Source organism: Dromiciops gliroides, chromosome 4 (genome assembly GCF_019393635.1).
Source record: "Dromiciops gliroides isolate mDroGli1 chromosome 4, mDroGli1.pri, whole genome shotgun sequence".
Taxonomy (NCBI): domain Eukaryota; kingdom Metazoa; phylum Chordata; class Mammalia; order Microbiotheria; family Microbiotheriidae; genus Dromiciops; species Dromiciops gliroides.
Genome location: NC_057864.1, coordinates 217,691,081 through 217,704,710, shown reverse-complemented (window position 1 = coordinate 217,704,710; position 13,630 = coordinate 217,691,081). Strand labels below are relative to the sequence as shown.

The 13,630-nt window shown below is 38.4% G+C and overlaps 1 protein-coding gene across 1 annotated transcript in view; it reads left to right on the top strand.

The window, feature by feature from the left end:
- The window catches only part of CCDC40 (coiled-coil domain containing 40), a 114,150-nt gene that overhangs the window by 83,628 nt on the left and 16,892 nt on the right, over positions 1-13,630 (top strand). The window contains exon 18 of the mRNA XM_044005216.1: positions 6,067-6,255. Coding sequence (XP_043861151.1) covers positions 6,067-6,255 — 189 coding nt within the window. The remainder of the gene's footprint in view (positions 1-6,066; positions 6,256-13,630) is intronic.

The following is a 13,630-nucleotide window of genomic DNA, read 5'->3' as shown; positions in this document are numbered from 1 at the left end:
CCTCAGTTACTTGCAGCTTGCTAACTGCATTGGAGTGGCCCAGCCTATTTGGGCCTGTTGGGTAGCAGATACCCTAGCCGGCAGATTGCCATCTGCACTGGGGCTTGGGGCCTAACAACTGGCCTGCTGTGCCACTAGATTGCTGAGCTAGGATCTCGAGTCCCTAGCTACTGATCTGTGCTGTAGCTAAGAGCCTTTTGCTGGCTTCCCCAGACACCCTCTGCACTGAGCTGTGCTCCTTTTTTACCCAGATGAGACAGACCTTTCCTAAAGACCTTCTCTAGGTTGTCTTAAGTCAGAAGATTGTTTCACTCCATCTTTATACAGGTTTTGCAACTCTCAAATCTGTGGATAGGCTTAATTTAATGGTGTTTCTGAGGGGCATTTGGGAGAGCTCAGTTCCCTTCCTGGTTTCACTCCACCATGTTGGTTCCACCACTGGAACTCCTGGAGTTTCCTTGGCAAAGATACTAGAGTGGTTGGCCATTTTCTTCTCCAGTTCATTTTACAGATGAGGAAAGTGAGGGAAACAAGGTGGAGTGTCTTGCTCAGGGTTACACAGCTAGTAAGTATCTGAGGTCATATCTGAATTCCAGGCCTGGCACTTCTGTGCCTACTGTGCCCACTGTTCCTGTATGCACTGTGCCCCCTACCTGACCCCATTATAACCTGCTTCTCTTTAAAAGCTCCTTTGTAGTATTGCTTTATTCCTTTTGTAGGGCTTTTGGTCAAGTTCCCTGCCCTTTAGTATGCACATTCTATTCACACTATTCTCTATTTTGAAAACCAAGATGACATTCATCCCACTCCAAGCCTATGATACTTCTCTCATTTTCTTTGACATTTCCACTGGCAGTGACTCAACAATCATTCTACTCATCTAATAAATGATAATGTATTAGATGCCTACTATGTGCCAGGCACACTACTACCTGATGAAGTAGTTCATCTAAGCCAGATAATATATTTATCTTTTTTTTTCTTTTTTTTCTTTTCTTTTTTTTTAGTGAGGCAATTGGGGTTAAGTGACTTGCCTAGGGTCACACAGCTAGTAAGTGTTAAGTGTCTGAGGCCGGATTTGAACTCAGGTACTCCTGACTCCAGGGCCGGTGCTCTATCCACTGTGCCACCTAGCTGCCCTCAGATAATATATTTATCAAGAGGAACCAGGAGCTGCCTTGCACCATATTACCATAGGTCTCCATTCCCTGTTAACTATTTTTGATCTTTCATTCTCAGGGCACAGGCCATTCTCCTTGTCAGAGAAAATAGAAGCAAAATAAGAAATGAGCAACTCTGCCTTACTTTTTTGATTAGTATCATTGTTCTATCCATCCAAAGCAGTGGTCTTGTCACTTAGGTGACACAGTGAATCGAATGTTTCCTTTCTTTCCTTTCCTTTCCCCTCCCTTCTCCTTCCCTTTTCCCTTCCCTTCTCCTTCCTTTTTCTCTTCCTTTCCCTTCTCTTCCCTTTTTCCCTTCCCTTCCCTTCCCTTTGAAGGCCTGGACTCAGGAAGACTTGAATTCAAATTCAGCTTCAGACACAGTATGACCTTGTGAAAGTCACTTGAATTCTGTTTGCCTCAGTTTCCTCAACTGTAAAATGGAGATAATGGCACCCATCTCCCAAAGTTGTTGGGAAGATCAAATAAGATAATATTTGTAAAGCACACAGTGCCTGGCACACAGTAAGTATTTAATAAATGTTCCCTTCCCATTGGTGCCTTCACAACCTGGTCTCCCCCCAAAAGCTTTTACACACATGTCTATACATATATGTATATATATGTATGTTTGCATGTGTGTGTGTATGTGTGTGTGTTTATCCTTCAGACATTCTATGGTTAATCCAAATTGGTCTTCTTGCTATTCATGACAATGACAATATCTACCATCTCTGTGCCTTTGCACTATCTGTCTCCCTCATGCACTCACTCCTTACCTTTGTCTCTTTCTTATAATTCCTAGTTTCCTTCAAGATTCAGCTTAGGTGCCACCTTCTTCATGAAGCCTCTACCAATCTTCCCATCTCTCATCTTCTAATGTCTTTATCCCCATCCAAATGACCTTGTTTTTATTTTGTGTATATCTATATATCTCTCTTTATATATGTATATGTTATCTCCCTCATAAGAATGTATAGTGCCTGAGGACAGAGTCTATTTCATTTTTATCTTCCCATCTCTGGTGCTTGACAAAGTAGCTGGCACATAGTAGGTACTTAATAAATGCTTTATTATTGATTGATCCTGCTTTCTCATCTAATAGACACTAAGGGAAAAAAAAATACATTCTTTAGTTCTTAATTTTACTCCCCTGATTCTGTTCATTCTGAGCTCTAACACTTTGTATAAGATAATACCATACCCATGTTCTTTCTCTGTTACATGTTCTTGCTTTTATTTTTGCTTTTATTATCTTTTAAAAATCAATATTACTTGGAAATATATTCTAGACACAAGTGAGTTCCCTGTACATCCACATGGTTTTCTTCAAAGTTTTCATTTTTCCCCTCTGTGTTGTAATTGTTTCCCTTTTATCTTTGTAATTTCATTCTTGAATTTCCCATTTATCCTGAGCTGACTTCCCCTATAGAATTTTAGTCCACTGGATCCTATCTGAACCTTTTGAAATCTCTTTTCCAAAATGTAGGGTGCATGTCAGACCATGGCTGACTTTCTTCTCCTCTATCACAAATCCTAGGAGGCAGTGATCAGTTCTAACTCTAACAACTAGTTCCTTTCTGTTAATAAGAATAAGATCCAGTATAGACATATTCCTTATTGCTTGCACCATCTTTTGAAGGATAAAATTATCAGTAAGTCAAGTCAGAAAGTTATTAGCTGTTCTGCTTTTGTCAGGGAGCTCCAGGGCCAGAATAACTGGTGTCTCCAATTATGACTGTATTTTACCTCTGTGAGAAGTTTATGACCATTTTCCTGAAAAAAAATTTTCATCTCCTTCTGCCCAGGTAGCCACCTAATGGCCATCCAATATCACACACCTACTCAATAAACTTTATTATCTCTAGGGTCAAATGCAAAGTCCTCTGGCATTGTAAATCCTTTTTAACCTTGCTCCAAACTATCTTTTCAATGATATTACTCCTCTCCAAGAACTTTACTCTCCAGTCAAACTAGCCTCCTTAATAGTCACACTCCAATTCCTATCTCTGTGCCTTTTAGGCTGTTTGTTCTCAATGTTTTGGTGTCCTTTCTATTTCCTCTGCCTATTAGAATCCCTAGTTTTCTTTAAAGCTCACCTTCCACGTGAGAATTTTCCTGGTATTGCCAACTGTTAGTTACCTTTCCCCCAATTATTTGTATTTTGTGTTGATTATATATGTGTCTGTATATACACACATTCTCTTTGATAAGATGTCAATAATTCATGGACAAGGACTATTTTGTAGATGCTTAATAAATGTTTGTTGATTGATTGACAAAATCATTTCTGTTTCTGCCTCCATTGATCGTGACCTAAACGGACCATGCTTCCCCCTCTAGTTCCTTGTGTAACGATTGGAATGACGCCACCTGCTGGAGACTTACTGTAGAAGAGTTCCACCCATGAAGCGAAGGTCTTTGAGGGCAAGACCAGGAGTCTTTTCTTTGGAAAAGGAAGTGACGCGAGCTAGTGGGAGGAGGAAGGAAGAGACTGGCGCTCAGTCTCGCTCTCTTTCCTCAGGACTCTGGTGGAGAGCGGAGCTAGAAATGTGATCTCCCTTTAATAGATAGGAATCTAGGCCTTTCTCTCTCTTTACCAAATTCTTATTCTCCTTAATAAATGCTTAAAAGTCTAACTCTTGCTAAAGCTTATAATATATTGGCGACCACTCATTAGATATTTTTAGACAGTTTAGCTAGAATTTTAGCCCTTAACACTTGATTTCTTTACATGACTATAAACTTCCTATTATACAATGCCTCTCCTCTTTATTTATCTTATTTATTTTGAGACATGTTCATCCTAAATCTCATTAATATTTTTTTTTTTAAAGTGAGGCAATTGGGGTTAAGTGACTTGCCCAGGGTCACACAGCTAGTAAGTGTTAAGTGTCTGAGGCCGGATTTGAACTCAGGTACTCCTGACTCCAGGGCCGTTGCTCTATCCACTGCACCATCTAGCTGCCCCCTCATTAATATTTTTGAGGCCAAACTTGTGCCCTTCTGACACAGGGACCTCTCAGTTCTCTCACTTGTTGCCTAAATGGTAGGCATTTGTTTTGGAAGTCATAGTTCTTACTACTTGCTTCTTTCTTGGATTTTGTCTTTTAGGATCTTCTGGAGTTTTCACTTTCCCCAAACTTTATAGATATCAGCAACATTTTTCTGGTTTCTTCTGGCAATTTCATAGATCACCAGAAGGGGGTAGTTGCCTTCTGTTTTGATAAGTCTTTGGAGGTTCTCTGTTGTGTCTTGGAGACATGCCCGGGAAAGACAACAGCATTCTCTTTTGTTCTTGTTATCAGGTCAACAAATTGCTGCCTCAGTCCTCCTGAGGAGAGGATCAAAATCCACCCCTTCTTCACTTCTTCTGACTCCCCCTGGATGATCTTCTATTTCAGTGATTTCCATTGAATACAATAAGAACAGCAACAACAATAATATTAGCTAACATTTTTATAGTGCTTACTATGTGCCAGGCACTGTACTAATCACTTTACAATGATTATGTCATTTGACTTCACAGTAACCCCATTAGGTACTATTATTATCCCCATTTTACAGATGAGGAAACTCAGGCAAACAGAGGTAAATTTACCTTAACCCCCATTGCCCCGCAAAAAAAAAAAAAAATTTGCCCAGGTGTCTGAGGTCACATTTGAACTGAGGTCTTCCTAACTCCCGGCCTGGTGCTCTATAAAGCCCAACAATAGTCCAAGGGAAATGTTTCACACTAAAAATCCTTTAATAGTACCTTAAGCAATAAATAATTTCAGAATACTATGAGTATAATTAAATTACCCTGGGGGTTCACAACACATTTTTTGTTACTGTTGTTGAAAAGGATTTGCTGAACAAAAAAATGCTGGGAATGACTATTCCGCCTGATAGCTTCTGGGCCTCTCCTATATCACAACTTAGAGGACAAGCAGCTGCTTCTCCTTTAGAGAATTTAGGTCCCTATTTTTTTTGGGAGGGGGGGGGCGAGAGCTTCTGATTTGCTTTTTAAAAGTTCTAAATGGACACTCATCCTTTTTCCCCCTTCCTTCCCTTCTCTTCCCTCTGTGCAACATCCTTCCGTTCTCCCACTTTCTGGCAAGGGTCAAGTTTTTCCTTCCTTAATTTCAAATCCTTTCCTTGTGCCCCCAATTGAAGCCTCCCTTCTTTGTGTTTTTTTTTAAACACTTCATTATTCCTAATCATCTGAAGTGTGGAAAAATATTCGACTTTAATTCCTTTCCTAAGAGGGAAACCATCTTATACTTTGGAACCTTTTCAGTAACAAGTGGGGCTTTGGGAGCACTCCATCTTATGTCTGTTACAGAGGTGGAGGAAGGAGGGACAGGATGAGGGTGAGCCATATAGCAGGGAGTCCCAGCTACTCTCAGTTACTGGTTATTGTCTGATTTGGGGAGGGGGTGTTGTGGGGGTTATCAGACCATGTGGCCCTGAAGTTGGCAGCTAGTCTAGGCTCCTCCAGCTTTTTCTACTCTGTGTGTGTGTGTGTGTGTGTGTGTGTGTGTGTGTGTGTGTGTTTCTATTCTGAAATCTTTCTTCACAATTCTTAATGGGTTGAAAGAAGGGGTTTGAATGCTATTTCATAATCAGAGAAAGGGCTTTAGATGAACTAACTTCCCTGCTTTTCTTACTACTTAGCTATCTTTACTGGTTATTTGTTGGGTTTTTGTTTTTATATAAGTTTCATAAGTTTTTGTTTTGTTGGTTTGTTGGTTTGTTTTTAACACAAGAAAAGGTACACATTGTCCAGAGTATGGTTTAATACAAGGATGAACTTGAAATGGAAAGTGAGAAGTTCAGGTCCATGGAACCTGGTACCATGCATATTTTGCCTACATAATTATATTTGGAAAGCCTGGCTGTCTCTCTTTACATACCTCAGGTTAAACATGCGCAACTAAAGAAGCAGCAAGAGAAAATGATTCGAGAAATGGAAGCAGCCATCACTCATAGAGACTCCTTTGTGACTCGGGGAGAAGGTCAAAGCAAAATTGACAAGAAACTACTTACCAGAACCAATTTTCACCACCAACAAATGGAGCTTAGGAAGAAAATCAGAGAAACTCAGAAGGTATGTAAGTAATGCAACTAAAAGAAAGGAGAAAATTTAAATAATATTTTTATTTTATATGACATTGACTCAGTGTCTTTTGCTAAATTCCTACTGTGATGCTTCACTGTGGCATGAAGGTGACTTTGAGTCCTCAAAGAAAGTTCCAGCTGGTCATGTCAAGCTGGAAAGGCTTCAGGTATGAGCATGATGACAGACTATATGTCTCTAGTCTTAGGAAAAGAATAGCTAAGTTTGCAGAGCTTTATTTACAAGTTTGATCACTAAGTGATGCTTCATTATGTTTTTGGTTTAGATTTTTAGTTTGTTTGAGGGTTTGGTGTGTTTTTTTTTTTTGGCTACTCACGAATCCCATCTAATAAGAAATGGAGGGATTGCAATTTGCATCACTGGAGAGAAGACACACAAAGATACAATCATGTATCTTTTGAAATATTTACTCAAGATCCAGGATTATTCTGAGAAGAATCATTTGCAGAAGTCCAATTTCTTTTGTAAAAGAAATTCTTAGGAACAGAAGTTTGTAATCATAATAGCTAACATTTATATAGTAGTGTTTAATAGTTTGCAAAACACTTTACATATAATCTCATTTGATTCTCTAGATAACCTGTGAGGTATGTATTATTATTATTATTACCCTCATTTTATAGATGAAGAAACTGAGGCTGACAGAAGTTAATAGACTTGTTCAGGGACACAGAGCTACTAAGAATCAGAAGGAGAATTTAATAAATTCACATCAGATCTTCCTTCCTCCAAATCCAGCACTGTATCCACTATGCCACCTGATTGATTACTTAAAAAATAAAACATTTCTCCAAAACAAAGAGCAATATAATAAAAAGAAAAATATGACATTGGTGAAAATGTTTATAATAAGTATGCCAGATTTATATTTTTGATACCTAAAATCTATAAGAAGCTATAAAATATTCAAAGGCAACACCCAAACCCTGGTGAAGAGAGATCAAAAGATATGAAGAGAGAGTATACAAAGGAAGAAACATTGTTGATAGATACTAGAACTAATGCTAAGCTTCACTAAGAGAACCAAATGAAAACAACTTTAATATACTACCTTATACCCATCAAATTGTCAAAAATAAGTAAAAGTGCTTTGGGAGGGTTGTGGGAAAAGGTATTTTCATTCATTATTGGTTTTGTTGCAAACTAGTATAATCGTTTTAGAAAGTAATCTGGCAGGGGCAGCTTGGGTGGCTCAGTGGTTGAAGCACCAGCCCTGGATTCAGGAGGACCTAAATTCAAATCTGGCCTCAGACATTTGATACTTATTAAATGTGTGTCCCTGGGCAAGTCACTTAACCCCCATTGCCCCCCCCCCAAAAGAAAGTAATCTGGCAGGATGCAAGCAAAGTTTGTTGTCATGATTGACTGTTCGTGATTCCATTTTGGGTTTTCTTTGGCAAAGATACTCAAGTGACTTGTCATTTCCTTATTCAGTGGATTAAGGCAAACTGAGGTTATGTGACTTGTCTGGGGTCCCACAACCATTAAGTTTGGGAAGCTGGATTTGAACCTCAGGTTTTCCTGACTCTATACACTGAGCCTGTAGCTACCAAATTAGAATCCCATAATTCACTTGAAAGTTTAGAGAATTTCAGTTTTTACATTTGTTCCTTCTATTTTTACTTGAACCCTGTATCTGATATGGATAATGCCATTAGCAGACTGAAGGAAGAATCTTTTTTTTTTTTTTTTGGTGAGGCAATTGGGGTTAAGTGACTTGCCCAGGGTCACACAGCTAGTATAAGTGTCAAGTGTCTGAGGCCGGATTTGAACTCAGGTCCTCCTGACTTCAGGGCTGGTGCTCTATCCACTGTGCTACCTAGATGCCCCTGAAGGAAGAATCTTAAAAAGGCTGGAAAAATGTTGGCCTCTAGACTAACAGATATCCATATTGCCTATTAATCCCTAAAACAAAAATTAAATCTTTGAATCTAAAGTCCATTGTTACTAAATTGGCTTAAAACTGTAACTTCAATATGTATTATTTATTAACAGGTACAATTCACAGTTTTCAAAACCGATGGCCAAACGACATCAGATAAAATTCATTTTTTACTATAAGCAAACTTGTAAGTCCTCCCACTTTGCCTGGGAGTGGTCCTAGTTTCTCAAACTTCAATGCATTAGAACTTTACAACATGCTGTGAGGAGGACCTGTAAGATTTTATGACCCTGACTAAATAGAAAGTCCCAACAACTTCACAGATAAGGACAACTTAAGAGGTCTTTGCTACTTCCCCTCCTCCTCCTCCTCCTCCTCCTCCTCCTCCTCCTCCTCCCCAAACAGTAATAATTAGCCATTTTAAAGCAAAATATACCAAATTAAATAGTTAGCAGTTTTCAAACATTGTGACCGGGGCAGCTAGATGGCGCAGTGGATAAAGCACTGGCCCTGGGTTCAGGAGTACCTGAGTTCAAATCTAGTCTCAGACACTTGACACTTACTAGCTGTGTGACCCTAGGCAAGTCACTTAACCCTCATTGCCCCTTCAAAAAAAAAAAACAAGGGGGCAGCTAAGTGGCGCAGTGGATAGAACACCGGTCCTGGAGTCAGGAGGACCTGAGTTCAAATCCGGCCTCAGACACTTAACCCTTACTAGCTGTGTGACCCTGGGCAAGTCACTTAACCCCAATTGCCTCACAAAAACAAAAAAAAACAAAAAAACCCAAACAAACCTTGTGACCACATTCCTTAACAGCTCAATCATAATCTAACATCTCCAGATTAAAAAATAAGTTACTTTTCTAATGAAACAATTGCAAAACTCTGGGCATCATTTTTCAAGTTAACAGCATTTCTTATACAATGGTTTCCCCAAATTTACAATACGAGAAAAATTAGAAGTCTAACAATAACATTAAACAATATTATGGATTTTTAAAACATAACCTTAAACTCCTTGTTAGTCAAATCATATCAATTCATTCAAATACATTTTTGAATCATCTTATATAGAAAATCACCATCTATCAACTTGGCATTCTATACCAATTGTGTTTTTAATAATTTTAATAGAGTAATAATATTAAATTAATATAATGATAGCTAACATTTATATATTATAATGTGCTGGGCACTATGCTAATCATTTTACAATTTATTTCATTATATCCTCACAACAACCTTGTAGTTGCTATTACAATCCCATTTTGCAGATGAGAAAGCTGAGGCAAACAGGTAAAATAAGTTGCTTAAAGTCACACAGCTTTCTGAGACCAGATTTGAACTCAGGTTTTCCTGATCTATGCAGTTTCCAAGCATAGTGCCTAACTGCCAAACATCAAATGTAGTTTGCATTAATGTACCATAATTATCTTAATAGGAGAACACATCTCACTATAAACCAGACCACATTATAATTTGGCTTCAGAACAAATTTCATCCAAACCAAATCTGAGTTTATAATTTAAAATGGTAATATTCAAAATCTCAATTTTCCCAGTAGCTTCCAGCATTTCAAGTTGTTGAACTCACTGCTTTCAGTTAGCTTACTTATAAAGATTTATAATGGTAGTCTCACATTTCCATCCTTCTCATTTTGGAGTCCATGAGGCTCTAAGAATTGGGATGTACCCTTCTAATGGTCTTTCAAGGATGGATGTTTAGTATTTAGTCTCGAATAATTTCATGCCACAAATTTATTTCTATTGTTTCCATTTGGTAAACGTTATAACGTGATAGAATACTGTCTATCTGAAATTGCTAACAGGCACTCCCCTAAAAAGTTTCACAAATCCTTCTTAACTCAATGGAATAAAAAACCTTCTGAAAACTCTTTCCCCAAACTCTGAACCCTTGATTTTCAAACCATCCATTCACACCCAATGCAGACTCCAACTTTCTTTAACTCTCCATTCGTTGTCCATCTATCTCTACTTACTTAAACCTTCTCTTGCAATTGCTTTTTCCTTTCAGTGGACTTTGATTAAAACTTTGAAACTAACCTTTCATTTTACATTCTTGATTCCTCACTTCTCTTTACCTTTGTTTCTTTCTTACCTCATCTTATTTCTCAATTCTAATCTAACATTCCACTGAATCTACGCTGTACAGATTTCTTTTTACAATACCAGTTAATTGCTATACTTTTACTTCTGGATTTGCAAAGTCTATTTCAATTTAGGTGACTTTGCTACTAGTTTACCTCAAAAATTAAATTCTGTTGAATCAAACTAGCTTCAATTCTACTTATTCTCTAGTAGATGAAATCACCTTCAACCAGAACTATCTATCCCCTTCTAGGAAGTAGAGTGAGGTATGTGCTGTTTTCATCTTAATCCTAGCTGCAAACCTTTTCCCAAATGCACTTAAATTTATCATAATTTGGAAATTTACAGTAAAGATATTATATTTCAGTTACAAATTTTAGTTTGTAATTGGTTTATAAAGCCATACATTTCTCCAAACCAGGAAAAAAAGATTTCCTTCCTTTTCTTGTCTGTCTTTATCTCTGCAATCTCCAACCTGAACAGAGTTGTGAAGGTAAAAAGAAAGAAAAAAAATCTCCCAGTTTTCCTCCATATCTTTCACTGAAAGTCTAAACAAAATGTCAGTGAGAGTAAGTTCCTGATCAATATTAGATAGTTGGGAGAGCTGTTTTAAGACTTCATTGGTTTTCCCCACCCTTCTAAACTTCTTTTCTGTGCTTACAAGCAGTTTTGTTTTGTTTTGTTTTATGGGTGAGGAGGTGTTCCCCTTCAAAGTTCCCTCAGGTAAACAAGACCTATATTCTAGAGAACTTCTGAAGAGGAAGCCCCAGTCAAAACCAAGTTTCCCTCACTAACCTGGGGTTATCCTAAGTGAATCAATGTATACCTAAAGCCCAGTGCTAAGTTGTTATTTGCCCTTCATTCTCGAAGAGGACCATGACATCGAGGTGATGTCATGACTTGCACTGAGTTGGATTTAAGTGAGGGAGGACTGTGCAAGGTCCCAGCCTCCCTCTCTCCTCCAGAGTCATCTGGATCCAGTGGCAAGATATACATCAGGACAAGTGGAGATGGCCCTGTATGTTTAAGGCAATTGGGGTTAAGTGACTTGCCCAACTGATTAGTGTCTGAGGTAAGAACTGTTTTTGATTTTTGTTTTTTTTAGTGAGGCAATAGGGGTTAAGTGACTTGCCCAGGGTCACACAGCTAGTAAGTGTTAAGTGTCTGAGGCCGGATTTGAACTCAGGTCCTCCCAACTTCAGGACCAATGCTCTATCCACTGTGCCACCCAGCTGCCCCAACTAATGCCCATGTTCACAAAGATATCTAGATGTTTACCAGCCAGTCACTGACCAGGTATCTAAAGAAAGTTGAGGAGAAAGATAGGAAAAAAGAGGGAAAGGAAAAAGGGAAAAGTTCTGTCAAATGACCTCCAGCCTAATTTTAACTGATTTTTTAGTTTTTAGCAGCTGTTTACCCAACCCTCCAGTGATCAAAGGGATCGCTCATTAGGGAGGGCTCAGCAAATTCTAACTCCATCTGAGTCTTTCCATTGGCTAAAGTTAAGTATGGTCCCTTAATTTTCTGGACATTGAGTTGGGGCCTAGACTGTGTCCAACCTGAACCCAAGAGGACTTACCAGGTTTTTGCTTTGTGTTTTATGTGATCCCATATTGATCAGTCCTGCCCATGTTAAAACCTAGAATTACAGACTCAAATTCAATGGTCTGGGAGAACCTTCAGGTTTAGTTTATTCAGATGACCACCTGGGAATCCTACCACTACCACCATTTTGTTGTTTGTGAGAACAGACCCCCAAATCTAAAAGTTTTAGAAAGAATTTTATTAGATCATTTGGCAGAGGAAAGTGAGCCAGTAAGGAGGTGTGGCTCCCTCTTGTCCAGGCTCTAGAAGGTTTACATTATATGGGATTTAGAGAAGGATGCCCAGCACAGAAAGTAGTGGAACCAAAGAGCCAAAACACAGAGGAACCCCAAACACAAGCTTTGGTGAACCCATCACAAGTCTTGGGTGTGATAACCCAAAACAAGAATGATTTAGGTAGATCCAAGACCTGGGGGAATCCTAGAGAGTTAGTGTCTGATGAAATTCTGTGTGTGAACAACCTTTAATCACATAATGTTGGATTTAAACAGTATAATAATTTTTCCAAACAATATAACCAATCATTTTTCTTATAGAATGTACTCTGAAAGTATTATTTTTAAAAGATTATTTGTCCAAAGATATTTATAGCAATACTATTTGTAATTAGGGAAAAAACCCTAATTAATATAAAACAATGGGGAAATGGCTAAATAAGTTGTGGTAAATGAAATACAGTTTAGGAACTTGGATTCTAGTTTCAGCTCTGCCATGAATTAGTTGTGGTATTGGGCAAATCAGCTTTCTGGAACTCAGTTTCTTTATCAATAAAATGAAGGGATTGAACTAGATGTTTGTTGAGATCCCTCCATAACTAACATTCTGTGATTCTATGAGTGAGAGGCTCAGAAGATTTTAAAATATCCAAGGTAAACCATTAGACTGTGGTGTTGTAACAAATAAAGTGAGACACTTCGTACTGTGTTGAACTCAGGTCCTCCTGACTCCAGGGCTGGTGCTCTATCCACTGCACCACCTAGCTGCCCCATCCCTTATCATTTCTTATAATACAAAAGTACTCCGTCACAATCATATGCCACAGCTTGTTCAGCCATTCCCTAATTGATGGGCATCCCCTCAATTTCCAATTCTTTACCACCACAAAAAGAACTGCTGTAAATAGTTTTGTATATGTGGGTCTTTTTTCTTTGATCTCTTTGGGATACAGACCTAGTAGTGGTATTGCTGGGTCAAAGTATATACACAGTTTTAGAGTCCTTTGAGCATTGCTCTTATATATGTTTGTGGAAATACCCCAAGAAAGTTCTAGAAATTACCTCACCCTACAGAGTTTGCACTAATGTTACAAATCAAGAACAGAATGTTTCCCAAACAGAAAGAGAAAACAGGTCAAAAATGCAATTTGTGATGTTAGGTTATAATAGCCAAGTTTCAAGGGCTTCTATCATAAGATAAAGATATTGCAAATAATGACTATTCATACAACAGTAGTTTTATGAGAACAGACTTCATTTTGTCTAGTTGTCTAAAAAAAATATCATCTGCTATCTCACAATGCATCTCATCATTTGCACAGAGGCTCCTTGGTTTTGATAAGGAACTTGTAGCTTTTAAAAATGTATAGCATAGGGGGGCAGCTAGGTGGCACAGTGGATAAAGCACCAGCCCTGGATTCAGGAGTACTTGAGTTCAAATCTGGCCTTAGACACTTTACACTTACTAGCTGTGTGACCCTGGGCAAGTCACTTAACCCCCATTGCCACGCAAAAACAAAAAAACACAAATAAAA